The sequence below is a fragment of the Pyrus communis genome, chromosome 6 (genome assembly GCF_963583255.1).
Source record: "Pyrus communis chromosome 6, drPyrComm1.1, whole genome shotgun sequence".
Lineage (NCBI taxonomy): Eukaryota > Viridiplantae > Streptophyta > Magnoliopsida > Rosales > Rosaceae > Pyrus > Pyrus communis.
This window is the reverse complement of record NC_084808.1, coordinates 12057652-12077215: the sequence shown is the minus strand read 5'-3', so window position 1 is coordinate 12077215 and position 19564 is coordinate 12057652. Positions and strand designations below refer to the sequence as shown.

The 19564-nt window shown below is 35.4% G+C and overlaps 1 protein-coding gene across 2 annotated transcripts; it reads right to left on the bottom strand.

The window, feature by feature from the left end:
* Positions 1-895: 895 nt before the first annotated feature.
* LOC137736867 (TBC domain-containing protein C1952.17c-like) lies at positions 896-6402 on the bottom strand. Of its 2 annotated transcripts, XM_068476171.1 has the most exons (6): positions 5747-6402; positions 5093-5196; positions 4433-4609; positions 1887-3733; positions 1439-1592; positions 896-1260 (listed from the first exon to the last, which is right to left on the bottom strand). In XM_068476171.1, the coding sequence occupies exons 1-5, from the start codon at positions 5941-5943 to the stop codon at positions 1440-1442; spliced, it is 2478 nt and encodes an 825-aa protein (XP_068332272.1). In that variant the 5' UTR covers positions 5944-6402; the 3' UTR covers positions 896-1260; position 1439. The 2 variants fall into 2 exon arrangements, with proteins under 2 accessions (XP_068332272.1, XP_068332271.1); XM_068476170.1 differs by lacking the exon at positions 896-1260 and having other exon boundaries at positions 1344-1592.
* Positions 6403-19564: the final 13162 nt, after the last annotated feature.

Below are 19564 nucleotides of genomic sequence, written 5' to 3'. Positions count from 1 at the left end.
TGAACATAGACGGGTTCAGATTGACCCAATCCAAATTGCACCCCTATTATTTACAGTTCTACACATTAACCATAATTATATCTTGTGATAGATCAGCTCAATCAGAAAAAAAAAAAAAAAAAAAAATTGTTTGGAGAGGAGGCAAGTTTACCCTTTTTTAACGTGGCATTTGAGCTAAGGTTTGGGTAAGTTATGAACAAATGCATACTAAAATTACATTTAAATATTATTTTTTGGCAGAACCACTTGATACTATGGTCTAGTGGTATTCTTCTTCACTTGTAAGTGGGAAGTCTTAGGTTCGATTTTCGCTAAAGAGATCATTTCCTTTTTTTATGGAGGTTTAACAAAACACTCCCAGTACTGTTCATTTTTAACGAAAAACCACATTTACACATTTCCCTGGTACTATTCACTGTACCTTTAAAAATGACTTTTCATTAAAATGAAAGATTTTTTGGACTTTTAGTCAGTTTTCCTTTTTTTTTTTTTTTTTTATTTATTTTTTTTTATGAGTAAATTGTAGCAATGGTTCCTCAACTTTAATCAAATTGAAGCAATTGTTACTTAACTAGAAATCTAATACCATTAGTCCCTCAACTCATCAAAACGTGTAGCTATAATCATTTTTGTCAACTTCATCAGAATTTTGTCAAAATGAGTTATGTTGGAAGGAAAGACCATTGCTATAATTGGGTTAAAGTTGAAGGACCATTGCTCAAATTGGATTAAAGTTGAGAGACTTTCTCCAGTTGAAAGACCATTGATACAATTTTTCATATTTACCCCTTGATTTAGCTTCACATGCATGACACATGACTTGTTTTCAAAGACTTTCTAATAGAGTTGACGAAAAGGACCATAACCACACGTTTGAATGAGTTGAGGAACCAATGATAATGAATTTTTAGTTAAGAAACCATTGCTCCAATTGGGTTATACACTTTGCTGACAGTGAAAAGTGTTAAAAAGTTCAACTTTCACAAATAACGAGTTCAATTTTTATGGATGTTTGATGGATGGAAGCTGGATTTTGTTGATGATCTGATGATGTTGGATGTTGCAGATATCAAACTGCCTCACTCACACCCCTTAGTACCATGACTTTCTCAAGGCATGCATCCACATACGGTAGCTGAATGTTCCTCCTGCTGCTTTGGCACATATTTTTGTTTCTTGTATGCTGAGTGTAACATGTGCTTTCGATGACCCTTTCACATATTGCACTTCACAATGTAGATGCATACGGCTCTTGAAATTCTAATACATTTAGATTCAAAAGATTATTACAGAAACTCATATGTACACGTCTGTCATAGCGACTGCCAAAACCCCTATGGCGCAAGAGAAGAATAATGGATCGAACTGAATTTATTTTGGCACTAAATGAACAGATAATTACAAAATCTATATACAGGTTGCTATAAATAATGCACACCTCACATCTCTGACAAAAGGTTGCTGATCTTCCGAAGCTCTGTTAGAGCTGCCATGGCCGTAACTTGTCCTTTGCCAACTATAGTGTTCTTTGATAAGTTCTCCAACGATCCAACCTGAACACCCCGGTCCTGCTGGAAAACAGACTCGATAACCTGCCATAGATGGTACTTGAACAGTCAGAATGATGCAGACGTAAAATCTGATATGCTTAGAAGTGCACTTGGAACCAACTTAGAAGAAATACCATGGTTGCAACGAATCTAGTAAGATTATCATTGTCAACGATAAACACTAGATATTTGTTTAGTTCATGGATAATGCCTCTACCGAAACGTATCACCATTTTTCATTGGCCTCCTTCCTCTTCAACAATCATTTGATTTCCCATTTAACTAGAACTAGAACAGATAATAGTATAATGCTTTAGTTCCTATAAGAAGCATTACCTGAATATGTTCAATCATAGACTGCCCAAGATTCCTTAAAGTACCCACCACATGCTGGTCAACAGCTTCTCCTTTGTGGCTAACTAAAGAGCTGCAGGACCCCTCAGCCACAGAAGAGCTTGTTGCATTCTGATTACCTTCACAACGGGGAGATTTCATAGCCTCACTGGCATTGTATACTTTCTCGGATGTCCCTTCACCAGCTGCATTCCTTCCAAACTTCCAAAATCTCGGGAATTTACCAGAAAGAAGGTTACGTTCCTTTCCTGGCACTGAGTTTCCGGGAGAATGATTGTTGCATTCCGATGTTTGAGAGACACCCTTGGGATGATCAGAAACCGGAAGAGGTGGCTCTTCCGACACATCCTGTGAATTATCATCATTTTCATCAATGGACAGATTTGATGCAACGCTACTTTTTTCTGATTCAAGTTCATGACCATTATCCCCAGTACGAGGACTTGTTGGATCTGAGAAAACAGATGAATTTTCTTCGCTGGGTGGATCTCCATTGAAACATCTGTTCTCGGTGGCAGAATTAAGGTCCTTGCCGAACCCAGTTTCTCTGTTGCCCTCTACTTCTGAAGAGAGTTTGTCCTCATGGGAACACAATGTCTCAATATCCTTCTCTGAGCTGAGTTCTCGAGAAAGGTCTTGCAGCAACCTTCGTCTAACAGAAAACCTGGGGTTCTTTTTGCTGTTCTCAGATTTTGATGGAGATGGTTCAGACTCTGTTCTAGATAGGCTCAACTTTACTTTTTCTGTCCATCGCTTTTTATGGCTTGGAACCTGTTTCTTCAAATCATTTTGCCTTAGTTCTTCTTCCCTGTGCAGAACTCTCCACTTCTCTTCCCAGTAGCTTTCAGGTACTAGATTTAGTGGTGTTTTTGGAGAAACAGAATCGACTGAAAGGCTATGACCTCTTGCATTCATTGATTTACCATGTTCATAGGGCCCACTATATAAAAGTAATGAGGGTGAGCTATTGTTCTTCAAAGCAAGATCCTGCAAAGACTTTGCCTTTTGTATCAGTTTCTTCAAATCTATGTTCTCATGAAAATTTAACAATCTCTGAAGACACGCAGTAGCATTCTCAGCAGCAAGAAGGGAAGATCTCAAATAAAGTAACATTGAAACTGCCATGGCTGCCATATATGCTCCTCGAGGTGAAGTAAGGATGGCAAAGCTGGCTGCATCATCTTCAGAACATTTGTCTAATTTACTATTACCAGATGCAAATATTTCATCCCAAATTATCAATAAATTTGCAAGTGAAAATTCACGCCCAAATAAAACCCGTAGCCAGCGAAGTGCAAAATACTGGGGTTCAACACCAAGCTCAACAAGGTGGCTGTGTAGAGACGAATCAACAAGAGACAGCAAATGATACAAAGCAGCAGATGCTTCAATGACAGGAGGTAAATTAGTATGAGAACCAACAGCAGGGGAGGGAGAGAAGAATTCTGCCATAGAAACTGAACCATGGGCCCCACTCATTAGAGCATCAAACATACAGTACGCATCGTGTTCCATAAATCTCTCAGACAAGACAATACCCAATTCACCTTCAGCACCATAAGAATCACTAAGCATTACAATGGTCTGTATCTCGGGATCAAGCTCGTCAAGACTCTTAACATTCAATGTACTTCCATCTGAGCCATTTTCATCTTCCATGGAATCAGGAAATTTTTTGAACTCAAAATTATATGTAAGATCATTTTCATGAAATGATAGACCATCAAATTTATCAGTGAAGTGATCTTCATATAGCTTTCGCACTTGAGATAGCCGCTCCACATCAAAATGAAGAACATACAATAGAGGAGCCAAGAGTTCATGCATTCCTATAGTGAAAACAGAAAAACCAAAGAAAAACAGTTAAAATCATAGCTTGTTGAGGTTACTGAAATTGTAGAATAACTTTTTTTTTTATTTTTTTAAAAGGCTCTACTTGCTGCCGCAGAAGTCAAAACTCAGAAAAGAAAAGGCTGCCTAACTACCTGATAATCAATAATCTTTCCCTATAAATCTTTCCGAAAATATAAATTAAAATAAATATACCATAATATTAATCATTAATCATTTCGTTGAGACCAGTAGCATTAGATTTTTTTTATCAGGATATATTGTATAATAACCAAAACATGCATTATGCATTATAATATGAGATTTCAAGACCAATGCCATTCAAGTCTTTAAACAAAGCAAGCAGGACAGATGGTGAACTTTTTCGAGGAACCATTGAAGAGAAAAATGCGCTGGTGGAAAATCTTTAAATATCTCATGACATCAAGGGACGTAGTGCGGGAAGTTGTGTAGTGCTTACGAGGAACTTTGTATTAAGGAGAAATGCTGCAAGAGCATTAGTCTGCTATTCCTAATTGGGATAACATGGAGAGACAGTGTGCTCTAAATGCCAAGCTCATAAGAATTAATCACTTTAAACATAAAGGAATGTTATATCCTGAAACCATATTCTAGGATCCCGAATATAACAACATCTTAAATGAAAAGAGAAAATTAATGTGAGCATTTTAGCATACCTTGTCTGTAACCACACTCTGGATGTCTAAGACACCACAATAACAAGATCCTTCTCAACATGCCTTGGCATCCTGGAGTTTGAAAGTAGCTTCCATGTTCTGGGTATAAACGTGATAAATCCTGATCAACCATTTTCTCCAACTCAGCACTCCGGAAAAAGTGACCCCATGTGCTATCTGCTTGTGAGATTCACAAAACAACACAGCATACATTAGTAATTGCATCACTCGTGAGGAGCTACAATGCCACCCATTGATTTGATTTGGTGTTATACAGTCTGACACTGCTACAATGATGCAAATAATTATTCGTTTGTTTTTTTAGATTGTAACAGCTTCTCACAGGAAAATCTGAAAACACATTGGCACATCAGTAGAAGAAAGCTGTTTCCCTTTCCAAAAGAGAGTCCACTTTCATTTACAAATATGCAATAATGTGGCAAAACGCGGCGCATGCCTCCAGATTTGGTCATTTTAACAAAGCGGCTACATATAGAAAGCTAATAATAAGTAAAACAAACACTGCAGACAAACGAATATAGCAAAATCAGGTTCAAGAAAATTGTTGGATTGAGTGTGCATTAGCAAACTAACAGGTTAACATGGTCGTGCATGTTTTTCGGTGGAGTTCCAATAGTTATACGGATCCATTGACTTTACCTGGGTTTTGCGACAGTGGATTGTCTATGGCAAGGTCAGGAGAATTACTCCCATCCTTTTTGGGATGTGGATCAACCAGAAGGCGCCTTCTCAATCCGGCATACCTAAAAATGTACACAAGGTAAACTTAGCACAAGAAAACACGAACATAAAAATTACCAGCAAATCACTTGCAGTCCAATATATGTACTCAGACAAATTCAGTGATCTTAAAGTCATAATTCACATCAAAACTCGGATCAATCAGCTAAACAAATCGACTACATGCACCAAACGCAACCAAAAAATTCAAGAGGCCACCCTTTGAATCATAAAGATATAAGACGAAAGTAACAAGGTTTTCGTGTTTCCGAAACAGTTTACAGCTCATACGAAACATATTACAAAAATCCACGGGCCGTTAACTCAACCCGGAACCAGTATCTTATAAACCCTTTCAAGTTTTTATTTTTCCAAGATTACCGTTAACACCACTTTACCATATTCCATCGATTAATGAATAAAAAAAAGATCAAATCAAAAGGGCAATCGTAAACCAAGTAAGATTATCCCAGCAAATTCCATGCATAAAATCATTAATTGAGTGAAAAACTTAAAACAAAAAACAATAAAAAAAAAACCTGCAGAAAATCATGAAAGAGAAGCTAAATCCACCTTCTTCTACAATCAGCTGAAACCCGACGAAGATCATCAGTGGAGGAAGAAGAAGAAGAGGGCAAAATCCCAAGATTTATACGCCATTGGACGCCTCTAAGGTCCTTGAATCGAGGATTCTCAGATCTCTCAGGAACATCAGGGGAGCTCAAAGACGACGATTCGGGCAATGCCGGCTCGATTGCAGCTGGCGACATGGCTTTCTCCCAATTCTCCAAAAACCCAATTACCAATTGAGCTGAAAACGATCAAGGTGTAAGCTAATGCAAAAAAGGAACAATTTTTTGCAGAGTTTGTGCAGATTTGTGAGCAGAAACAGACGAACAGGGTACGCATGCAATTCGGTTTTTTTTTTTTTTTCCTGGGCCGAAAGATAATTTTGGGAGTATGAAATTTGGAAGAGAAAGATGAAGTTGCAATAAACAAAACGCCGAGAGAAGAAGAAAGGGAAGGCGTGGTGGAAGAAACGGCAGAAGTTGCGGAGGAGAAGAAAGATTTGTGAGTTAGGAGATGAGGATCAGACTCCTGTATTCAAGAGAAAAAGCAACAATTTTTTATCATTAGATTTTCCACATTTATTTCTTCAATTCACCAAACCCGATTGGAGAGAGAATATCAAGTTTGTTTGTTCAGAGAGGCAGGAGAGAGAGAGAGAGAGAAAAAGAGAAGTGCTCATTTGACCTCCAACCACTTCAATCCAATGTTTAGGAAGGTGCGGTCGGTTGTCGTCTACTCACCGCTCTTCTATTATTGAATTACAAAACCCACCCCTATGGAGCGGTTCAATTAGAAACGAATTTCAAGTTCATATTGTACATGGTCTTAAATTTGCTTCTTAGCACTAATAAATCGATGATGGTGGTTAAAATAATATTGAAATATCTTTATGAGTTTTTTCAGTTTTTTAAAAAGTGAACTGCTGTGCGAAATCATAAGTTAATCTTTTTTTTAAAATTAAAAAAAAAAATTACAAAAGAAAATTTTCTCTTTTTCCTTACAAAATTAAATTCTAGTAAAATTGGAGAACAATATCAAATCAAATCGAGTGGTTATGTTCAGAAGAAAAACTTCATTAGATAATAACGAGCTGGTTTTAACAAGTTATACTTACACATTACTTATTATTTTTCTCCCATTTTCACAATGTACTAGTTGGTGTTGAACACTAATATCCTATATTTGGTATTTACAATTAGGGATGTGATATTCATACATTTTTTTTTACTTCTCACACACCCTTCTAATTTTCAGTCATTGGATCGGATGAATTAAAAAAGATCAACAGACAGATATTAACAAAGGGTGTGTGAGAAGTAAAATGGGGTTGGTGGATAGTACACCCCTACAATTATTATTACTTTGCTGTTTCTTACTTTTATATTTGGTGCATCCTATTTAGTTATTCTGTTACAACCATCTCGGGATCTTGCATATTAATTCATTCCATTCAAGAGAATTAAAAAACATTTAAACATTTTTGTTAATATTCTCAATATCATAGTGGATAGGGGGTTGAAGCTCATGCGTTCTAAGTACGAAACTCTTATCTTTTTAAATTCTTGTAATCGTTTCGAATCATTTTCTTCCCCTTATAATAATATTTAAAAAAAAATTATTATCTTAGCTCAATAGAAGAAGGGAGAATGTCTGAACTCTGAAATACATTAGGTTAAAAAGGAATATTTTGTCCACCTCGTCGAGCTTCTCTTTCCGGCACACGAGTGACGCAAAGGAAGCAAGTCTTAGCTACTCTTATGGTTTTCAGGGATTCTCTCTAAGAACTTCTAGCATCGCCTTTAGTCTAGGCGAGTCCCAACTAATCCATTAATGTTTACCTTGCATGATAACAAACATTGGACTACACCAAGAATTAGTCCAGTCTAATCCAAAAAAACATAGTGAAGCCAAACAAACATACCCTTTCAGACCCTGCACAACCAATATATTTTTAAAAAATGATAACCAAACTCGCTAGAAAGTCTCTCCATAGATTTTATGTTTCCTTGTGTTTATCTCTTCTCTGTTGAGTAATGTGGGTTAAATTCCACATTATTTCTTGAGCCAAGATTGTGAGGGGGGCAGCACGTTTCGTTAGCATTCGTCTATCTTTTGGTTTTTGCGCTCATAAAATCATGATGGTAGTATCTAATTTATCGGAAGGCAATTACATTCGTAATTTGACCACAAAAGGGTGACAAGACACAAAAACAATACAAATACAAGAGAAAGAGAGTATATAGCAACAGTGAGACATAAAGTAATCCTCCAGCCACAAAAGACTAAATCACCTACGCAGCAAAAAACGACGAATTTAGATAAATTAGACCCACGACATAAAAACTCACAAGGAGATACAACAAACTCATAATGAGTTTGTGCGAAATATCTCCAATCGAGAAATGGTCACAGGAGAAAATGTACTCATCTAACACTTCTTATATTTGGTTGTTCTTGGTAATAAATCACTATCACTTCTATTAAAAAAAAAAATACTCCGTAATGAGCTGTTGCACTTATTCTATCCCACAAAAGAGTAGAACTAAAAACTAATTAAAAGAAATAAAAGCATTTGTACAACGACTTTGTTCATGACTTTGCTCGTACAATGACACTCTTATCACTTCTATAACAAGCTCATCTTCCGCCGCTACTACCGCTGCAGTCGAGATTATCATGGCCGCTTGGATCAAGCCCAAACTATACCACTACGCACATGTTAAGGTGATTTTACCTAACCTAGCAATTGAATGTGTAGTTTTCACTCGTAGTTTGCTAATTCTACTCCCCAATTCGAAGTGGGAGATGCATCAATCAAACAATATGATCAGACTTTGAGGTGAATAGAAACCTTATAGAGAAGAGCTCACAGTAACAAAATGTATGGCAGGGGTGGACTTGAAACGGCCCTAAAACGTTCGAACTAACCTAATGGTAAATTTTATTTAAACCAAAATCCTACTGTCTTTTATTTTACGAAAGGAATCCCCTTAAGTAGAAATTGGAAGTATATAATCACTAAAAGTAATTAGATCAGGTAAGTGGTGAATTACGTAGATGACAGAATATTTCTCTTCAATTCACTGTTTTTCGAGTAATGTAAAACATCCCCAGTAATGTGAAAAAAAAATTATTAAATCAGATCAAACAAGTATGTCCTCTTGACCTTAAAAAAAGTCATTAAAATTTTTCTTAATTTGAGAAATTATTAAAGAAAAGCATGCATGTCTTTGTTTAGAACCAAAGGAGGGAGTGGGGGCGGTGTTAAGAGAACAGAGGTTTGTTATCGAGTTAGGTGGTGTTTGGGTTACAAATCTCTTATATATAAAGCCAGAGCCCCAATTTGGGGTCACGGCTTCGACAAAAAATAATAGGACAAAATTGCCCCTTAACCAAAAAAATTCAAAAGCAACCCAATATAATATATCAAATAATGCATGGGTAATTTGGTCATTATAAAATGTAATATAAATATAAGCGGGAAGAGAGAAAAGAATAAAAAAATGGAATGATGAGTGAAAGTTGATGGTGCCCACATGAAAGAGAAAGAAAAATATAATAAAAAATAAGGAAAATCATGAATGTTGTGTTCAAAACATTTTAAGAGACGTGTAATGCCAGTTCGGATAATAATGTGCTTAAATAAGTTGTCAAATGATTGTTTTTATTTTTTTTTAACAAATGATATTATTTACACTAAGGGAAAGAGGGTGGACTTAGTCTCACAATTGGCTGGCAATAATGTGATTCAATCAGTTGTTTATTAAATATTATTTTCTTTATAAAAAAGGTTTTTCACACTCGAATATTAATGTGATTAAATTAATTGTCAAATGATTATTTAGAAAGAAAAAAAAACAAACAAACGATATTATCTACACTAAGGAAAATGGGGGTGGGTTTAGCCTCAGAATGAGTTAGCAATAATGTGATTCAATAAATTGTTTATTAAATATTATTTTCTCTATTCTTAATGTAAATTATATCGAAACCGATTTTATTATGTGAATTCAGATGCTTTAATTGGTTTATGAGGAGTTTCTTCTAGCATGATCTAAAACTATTCATTTACTTCAAATATTTGATTTTTCTTTTGTCAATTTACGCATATAAATACATTTAAAATGTGTAAGTCGTTTGTAACATGCTGTGATTCAAAAAATACCTTCTGCACATAAGGCATGCTATGTGGTCTATCCATTCTTATTTATACAAAAGTCGCACGATTTTTGTCCACCAAATTTGAAGCCTAAAATCAGGGTTTGGATGACCATTTTATCTCTCTCCATCATGTCTGCAAGTCAACATATTAACTAATTGAGTCGTTATTGGGTCACTCGTTATGAACCCGTTAATAACAAGTTCTTAACCGATCTACCTGCGGGTAGTCCATTTCAACCAGTTAAGAAAATGATTAGTTTGATTATTTTTAAATACTCAAAAAACCTTGCTACAATAGCCATAAGATTTAACATCACATAAGTGAGATTAAATTATTACCGTTGGATTTTGTGATACCCTCTCACTCCCAGGCCAGAGTCCAAACTCCAAGTACCAACTTCGTTTGTATCCTTTCTTGTCTCGACTCGCGATGCTCACTCTCTCTCATCATCATTCTATCTCCGCCCAAACCACTACCACGACCACGACCACATGCGTATCTAATCTCGTCGTCCAAGCCACGCACCACCACACTAGTAATGAATCACGACCACCACCATTGGCTCCGCCCATAACCCAACTGCTCGGTTGTGAATCGAGATACAAATTTCCAGCTGACATCCAATCCTTCCAAATTAAGGTAATTTATTTAATTTGATTATAATATCTTTCGATTCAAGAAAAAAAATTTGGGTTTTGTAGATTTAGGGATTGTATAATTCCAAATTAGGATTTGTAAAGTTAGGTATTTCATAATTAGAATTTAGGGTTGTCAATTGACACAACCTGTGTTATACGGCTTTGGTATTTCGAAAGTATATACTTCTTTCCTAGCGGTTTCCCAATATGTTCTTTAATGTAAAAATCTAGCTAACTAAAATATTAATTATGTTTCTTTTTTTTTATTCTTTAGAAGCAATGGATGCTACAGATTTAAATTTCGTGAACCTTAGTGATGAGGAGTGTGTAGAAGTTACAATGGGAACAGAATCAGATCTTAGTGTTTTTAGGTTTTGAGTAACATTTATGTGGCAATATTGTATGTAGATACTAATTTAGTATGAAATTTTTTTATCTAATTATTTATTGAATTAAAATATATTTTATTTAGCAAATAGTAGGTTGGGTAATATATCCATTAATTTTAACAGGAGTTCATGTTGGGTCATATTACTCTTTTATTTTAATAAGTTTAATACGACACGATCTGTTAAAATATCAAGTATGTCATGAAAACGTCATCCAACACGACACGATTAACATGTCTATATTATAGGCATGAGTCACCATGTTCTTAAGAAACCAAAATGAAAAACCTTCAAAAATAAAAAATAGAAACAAAACAAAAATGAAAGGAATGCTAGGGAATAAATTTCGGATATGCAAAAGTGCAAGGAAAGGCTTGAAATTTTCAATTAATAATATTCCCGACTTATCCAGAAGTGACGTGGCGTGGACGTGTCTCTCTCTTCCCAATCATATAATTTTACATGTGAAAGTGACATGTTATTTGTTCATATCAATAAGGCACGTTTTTAACAAATATTAAGGGCCCAGACAAAACTTAAAGACTTTAGAGTCTTAGACTTATAATTTACGTATAGAAATGTGATACCTCAACCGCAGCCATTCGTTACATAAAATATTTACATTTTTCTATTTTTCTATTTTTCAAGATTTGAGACTTGTATCTAGTGGTTGAAGTATTTTTGTTTTTCTACTGGATTTTAGACTAGTATTCCAAATACTTGATTTATTAAGTCAAGTAATCTTACTCATAAAGTTTCATGTGTTTCATGTTTATCACATTCGTAACCAAAAGTTTTTGATGGCCTTTTACCCTAGGATATTGTTTTATCATCCCAACTACACATTTTTCTATCAAATATTCAAAGCAACTAATTACTGAACCCTCCAACCACACCGATATTATACTAACTTAACTATATACTGCTAAGTGTTGAATATATCACAAAAAATCTCTGTGTTATTAAGTTGAATGTGAAATTTATATTCAACATATTCAAGTCACTCTTCATATAGCATCACTTTCAAGGCAATAAGAACGCAGGTAAGAGAATATGAAGTATTTCCTTAATTGTTGATTGGTATGGTTTGGCCATCCATTAATTTGAGGCCTAAACTGAACCAAACTAAACACTAATTTTAGCTTTGTTCAGTTGCGAATCGTTTTACCTTGAATCAAACCTCGCTATGACTACCCTTAGTGACTTGTTTAGTATTAAGTTACACATGGTATGTATTTAGAAACCGAATTTGTAAAACTTTAATTAAGTTAGATATCGTTTAATTACGTGGATAAGAAAGTGTATTATTGAGTAGACGCAACAAAAATATTGTCCCTATGATGTCTAGAACCTGAGCACAAATGCACAAGAATGAAGTGGCAGTGCACAAGACAAGCATATAACATAGTTTAGGTTTATAACACTTCGACCACCATTTTGGGTTTTCTAGTTTTAGACCTCTCTTATCTATATATATCCCACTAATAATCGTGAAGGTTTTTTTTTTTTTTTTTTTTTTTTTTTTTTTTTTTTTGAAACTGGTTAATGCATTTCCAGTTTTCAAAAAAAAAAAAAAAAACTTCACAATTATTCATAAATCGTTATTTGTTTTTCTTTATTTATAAATGAGACTAATTGGTGATTTTGCTACTGCAGTCTATCATTTTAACAGCTGGAAAGACTCACAGAGATATTTCAACCTCTCTCTGCCACCATCGTGCGATTTACTAGTAGCAAGAATTGAACCCAAAACTTGTCGTGTGAAATGCAGGTCTAGAATTCGTTCTTAACAACTAAATTGTCCCATGGTGGTTTCCATAATCATTATTTAATTAATTCTTTTGTAACTTGTTCGTGTCTTTAGTCTTATTCCATCTCTTTGCCAACTTCTTATCACTCTTTTATACGTATAGATCAAATAAAAATTAGCTTTAACTATACAACAAAAATAGATTACATTTTATGAACGAGGATTATCTTCGGATTCTCTTTGTAAGAATTTTGAGGATCCTCATCTCATGTTCGTTCATGGTACATCGTACGTTCAGAATTTATTATTTTAAATATTTTTATTTAAAATTAAACATAAACAGTAACTGACAAAAATTAATTACACGATGTACGATAAACACGATGTAAAGATCTTCAGGTCCTCGTAAAAAAGATCTCATTAATATTTTGTTCATAGCATGATTCAACTAACCCCATGCATTAATTTATTTGGTCGACCAATGATGTGAAAGGACGTACAAAAACTAGTGGTTGCTTGTTGAGTTGTCATTGTTTTTGTTTTATTTACATTCTCAAATGTTTTAGTTAAGGGCGGTGCCGCCACCAAAAAAAATTAAAGAATTGTTAGTTCTTGATTATTTCATTTCATCAAGTTGATCGTACGACCAATTTTATGGCACTGTTGCGAGCGACCAACCTTTTGATGCAGACTCTTCTATTTTAGGATCCCTATGCTTGGTTATAGGATTCAAATGAGTCCAAGTACGGCTAATTATTAAAGACAACTTTGCTCATCTAAGGTTCTATTGTGGGGTTCTCTTTCGTTTAGCCTTTCGAAGATTGTCGACCGAAGCGTGGATCTGCAACCGACTCTCCCAGTTTCGGTCCATGACTTGGACATCCTCACCGTCCAAAGCATTGTTGCTTTGAAACAGTAGAGCGATTTGTTCGGGAGGAATATAAGTTCATTCTCAATGAAAACATCAATAGTTGGAACCAAATTCAAGCATCACAGCGTGTGGAGGAAGATGTACAAATCCGTCTGCCTATAAAAGAACAAATAATTGTAAGTAGCCAATGACCGGGGGGATGTGTGTCGGTCAAAGGCTCTTTGATGATCATTTTTTAGTAGGCAAATATATGATACTCAAGCCATAGGTAAGAGAATAACGGGGGATAATTGTTGTAGACATGTAAATTTCGACATGTCAGAGCTTAAGCGGTATGCATCACGTGTCTCACATATCGTACACATGGCACGTGACTCATCAAAACTAGATGAGTCATCAAGAGTGACATGTGTCGATATTTGGTGGAGAATTAAGGAAATATTTTTATTAATTCTTTGATTAATTTCAATTTAAATAAAACAAAGTAATTGATCGAAATTTAAATGTGATTGATTATTTGATTTTGATAAAGTCAAATCACAAACCAAGCCCAAAATCAAGTCTTGGCTTTTTCGTCAATTAATCAAGTCCACAATTAAGGCCAAATCCAACCATAACCAAGACTTGGAAAGCTTGTAAATATGAGGCTCCCAAACAGTAAAGGGCTAAGAAATTCACCCTCACACACAAACACTCAAACTGTTAAGCCCCAAATACTCCCAACCACTCAGAAGACTTAGAAAGTTCTATGTGTTCTTCGTCACACCAGTGAAGAATCATCAAGCACCACTACACGTGCCGGTTCTTCCATCACCACAAGCCAAAACCTTGCGGCACCCGTTCATCTGAGATCAAGTCATTGCCACCCTTAGATTAACAATCTTGCACATACACTCCACAACCCTAGAGATCGAATCAAATGATTGAAATTTGCAATTAGAGATTGTAACCCTACACTTACATTAATACAAAACTTATTTTGTACACGCGTTCTTGTTTGATTTGTCATAGGAAATTCACTTTTACAATTGCGTTACCAAAGATAAATTCTAAAATGGTGTATTTATACTAGTCGAGATGGAAACCTTTTGGGATATAGAATCGGTATTAAACCGCTTTTAAGATATGGAATTCGTATTAAACCGGGAAAATCTCAAAGGATATCTAGGAATAGATATTGCATCCTCTTAGGAGTATAATTACTTGTGGGACACTCCAATCCTTAGATTGTAAGGACTCCAACAATATTAGAAATGTAACCCGTCCCTAAATATTTAGGTTTTTATATTTTAAAATGTGAATTTACGAAAATGACCTTCGAACGCGTGGGTGCAAGCGGAATTGAGATTCATTTCCTTGGCGTATCCTTGTAGTACTTGTCATTACAAACGCGTGGGTGTAAGCGGAATTAAATTTGGAGCTAAAACGAAGATTTTACGTAATTCGAAACTTAAGGGCATTTTGGTAATTTTCCACTTTGGGCCTCTCCTTGGCTGACATGTGGCAAAATTGTTCTCCATTTCTTTGGTGTTCTTCTCTCATTTCCTATGACTTCTCTCTCTCTATAGAACTCTCTCTCTTTTTCCCTATCTTCTCTTCACCCTCTTTATCTCGTCCTTTTCTTCCTCTACATACTCGACACCAAACAACTGTCCCTCGCAGCTTCGATGACCACCGCACCACCACCTTTACTAATATTTCCCCACCGATTGAAGTCGGACTCACAAACCCCAAGCCTAGAACGATATCTCTCTCTTCACAATGGCACTGCCACTGTTCAAAGGTTTCTCCGATGAATCCTCGCCATTCCCGATGATGGTGAGCTTCAAGAACCCTCCCAAACTTCCTATATTATGTCTTAGGGCACGATTAGGATAGTTTGACTTGCGTAGTATAGTGTTGGATGCAGGAATAGCTCAAGGGAACCTTCCCCAGTTTTTCGACAAGGACCACGACTGTTGCAGGCCATTCTCGGCCAACTTTGGCCATGGCTCCGTCCCTCATTGGTATATTTCGAACCCTTACTTCACTAGCTTCATTTTGACTTTTATTTCATTGCAAATGGTTGATTTTTGAGCTCGAACGGAGCTCTGGTTCGCTGCCCAGATTTCGACCAAATCCGGTGGCCTGAAATCGAGTCAACCTGACCCGCAACCCTAAAACCCAATCTAATAGCCTGCCCAAACCTTTGGGCCATGTAACCCAAATTGAATAAAAAACCAACAACCAAGCCCAGTCCAATAACCCTACCCAACCCAGCTACTAGGCCCATCGCAGCAACCCAAAGCCCAGATTTGACCCGACCCAGACCCAAGCCCAGTTTCCATGGTTGGCATGTGGAGCACACGCGCCTCCGTCGGAGGTACTATGCTTTGTCGTCGTCCACCGCGGTGACGACAAATTTTTCAGTGACCCATCTCGGCGCTTACGGTAACTCATGGCCTCCCGGGCCATCGTCCCATAACGGCATGTAGGGGAACCCGAAGTCCCTCCTTGGGTTTTTTGATGTGCCGAATCTGAATCCGCTATCCGTTTTCCCAAATTCTATCTTTTTAGTAGAGTTTTATTAAATGATCTCTATTTGTGCTTAAGTGCGTTGGTTAGAAGTGACTTTGTCCTCCTTAGTTCGAGCGGCTCCCCGACAATAGAATATCTGTGAATGGACCTCTTCTTAAATTGCATGTTTTTATAAAGTATTAGGCTTGCATTCACGAAAAGCATGATTTCATGATTTTACATTTTATGCATTATTTATGATTTATCGAATTTACGTTTTACAAAAGGTTATGAATTATTGAATTTTTGTATATGAAATTCTACGGATTTACAAATATGTTTTATTATGGATTTATGAGATGATGCTTTGAGCTTTTGAGCTCCATTGATTTGATATGATATTTTGAGATATGTTTTCGATGCTTATCTAGTGGGTTATCATACAACACATCCACACAACACAGGTATGTAGACGTCTATGGCCATAGGACATAGTTGAGGATATTTATACCATACCCCTAACTTTACTACCGAAACCAGAGTCAGACAGCTTCACTAGCCATGGCTAGTGTCGATGTGTGATGTTATATGTATATGTTTCTTCTCTGGCGTAACCCAGAGTCGTACAGTTTCACCTTTGGGTGATAGGGGCTACAATGTTTCTTCACTAGCGTAACCCAGTATCATACAGCTTCACCTTCGGGTGATGGACAGGTACTGTCATTAAGCGACTATGATACCCCTAGTTGAGTACATCATTGATGTGATTTACAGATGTTTTATAGATTTACCTTTGGGCGATTATTACCATTACTGAGCACTGGTTTACGCGTACATGTTTTACGAACGTTTTCATGGCATGCTAGAGTTTTCAAAAAACCTACTATGTAATACTATATATGTTTTTTCAAAACAAGGGGTTAATATGTTCAGAAAGAAAACGGTTTTCTTATTATTAGTATTATTATTATTATAAACTTTGGTCCACTCACCCTTTGTTTTGCGCCCCATTCAGGAGTTAGAGTCAAGGCACACGATCCCGGCGTCAGGATGCTTCCGCATAGGTATCTTCGAGTCTTCTCAGTGTAGGACCCATTCCTTTGTTCGTACTTTTTGTAAAAATTCTTTCACATTATTCTTGATTATTTGTATGCTCTGAACACGTTCGTGCAATTGCATACTTCATTATATTCAAATTTACACATTTAATTTAAATTCGTTCTTTCTTTATATGTTGCATACATGTTCAAAATGGCTTCATCACGCTCGGGTGTCAGCCAGCATGTGCCTGCCCTGATATATGAGGATTTTGGGGTTGGGGCGTGTCAAGAAACTTGTTGATTCTTTGCTGGATTAGGATCCCATGTCTTCCAATACGCCTTACTCTTGCCCTGGAAATCATAGTTCCACAATAATGTTTCATGTGGTATTACATGAATTGCTAACCAAAAATTTTTGAAGGCCTTTTACCCAAAAAATATAGTTTGATGATCTTAACTACTCATTCTTTTGTCAGATATTTAGAAAGATCTATTACTCGCTCACTCTAACTACATCAATATTGTCTTAAATTAATCACGTATTGCTAAGTATTGAGTTTTATTATAAAAAAAAGTCTCAATGTTATTAAGTTAGATGTTGGACTTATATTCAACGTGTTCAAATAACTCTTCGTCTATCATCACTTTTAAGGCAATAAGTATGCATGTAAGAGAACGTGAAATATTTACTTCATTATTTAGGAAGAGAAATAAACCGAGTTAAAATACTCCCAAGATGGATAGGTATGGTTTGGTGTCATATTAATTTGTGGCCTAAACTGAGCCAAACTAAACACTAATTTTAATTTGGTTCAGTTGCCGTTCGTTTTAGCTCAAACAAAACCTCAATGTCCTCTAGTGACTTGTTTAGTAATAAGTTACACATGGTATGTATCTAAAAATCGTATTCGCAAAATTTAAATTTGATATCGTTTAATCTTTTTATATATGTTATGATTAAAATTTTGTACAAATGATAATTTAAAGAAATAAAGAATTTCAATTATGATAATGTGTATGACAAAAAGGGGTTATCAGATAAGACAGTGCATTATTGAGTAGATGCAACGAAAATATTATCCTATCATATCATAGGGCTGGTATCCGAGCACAGATGGCGGTGCACAAGCATATAACATAGTTTAGGTTTCTATTATTTTACCACCATTTTGGCTTTTCTAGTTGTGGACCTCCCTTGTCTATACCATTAGCTTCATGATTAATCATAAATCATTATTATGGTAACGGATCTATGACATCATTTTTTTTACACAATTTTCTATAAAAAAATTTTGTGAAGTTTACTTTTATAATGTATTTTAATGATCTGGACCGTCTATTTTTTAGAACTTCTCTAAAAAATTATGTCTACCTAAAATCACCCAAACTAAAACCATATAACTATTAAATTAAGAGTTCAGTTTTTTTTTGTAGAAGTGTATTAATTTGTTTTCTTCGTTACAAATAAATGTCTTAGTAGTTATGGATTTGTATAATTTTTTGTAAGGAAGATTTATGAATAATGTTTTAAAAAATATAAGATTCGGATCATTAAGATACATTACTGAGTGAGCCTCATAAAACTTGTGTTAAGAATTTTATGTGGTGTAACGGATCGTCCCCTTATTTAATTAATTATTTCGTAACTTTTTCGTGTCTTTGTTTCATTTCATCTCTTTGCCAACTTCTTATCACTTTTTTTAATGCTTATATGTCAAATTAAAAATTAGCTTTGACTATGAAGATAGATTATGTTTTGTCCTAGGCGGTTACGGTGTTCACAATTTATAAAGTGTCTTGGATGAAATAAAATTGTTCTACATCATCCATAAGTTGGTCAAAGAGGAAGGGGATAATGTTTTACCACCGTAGCTAATAATATCCCAACAATACAAAAAAAAAAAAAAATCAATAATTTGCTTATTTTTGTAAATATCATTGAACAGGTAGCTGTCCATTTTTTAGTAATATCTTAATAGTTGAATAGTTTTCTACGTATAAATAGGCACTAACACAACTTGATTCTTCCTCCATTTTTTCTCTACACTCTTTATTCTCTCTTACACTCTATATTATTTTTCAATACGTTATTAGCACGAATATGTTCTTAGATTTTACTTTTAGAAAATCAAAGATAAGAATGGCACACAAACTACGAGATCAAAGAAGCGCAAAAAGCAAATATGATTTTGAGGATTATGCTCTCTATATTTTTTTTGTTATATTGTCTGCACTGATAATATTGATAATTTATTGTTTATTCCCATAATTTCTTATAAAATTTTTCTTTTTTGCAATTACTGGGAAAAAAAAAAAAAAACAGTGTTCTACACTTTGTTACGGTGCAAGACGATTGAATTATAAAGGAGAAGATGTGTAATATGCTTGTCAGACCTCCACCATGAATAGCCATTGGTTTGCATTGGTTATTCACCATACAATCAAAGGCTCTGATACATCGATCTCCATCGTTTT

Excerpts from the sequence above, each read along its gene's own strand:
- LOC137736867 (XM_068476171.1), bottom strand. The coding sequence starts at position 5,943 with ATGTCGCCAGCTGCAATCGAGCCGGCATTGCCCGAATCGTCGTCTTTG. Across the intron at positions 5,197-5,746 it reads TCAGCTGATTGTAGAAGAAG|GTATGCCGGATTGAGAAGGC; the intron begins GTGGATTTAGCT and ends GTACATTTTTAG. Across the intron at positions 3,734-4,432 it reads AGAGTGTGGTTACAGACAAG|GAATGCATGAACTCTTGGCT; the intron begins GTATGCTAAAAT and ends TTTTCACTATAG.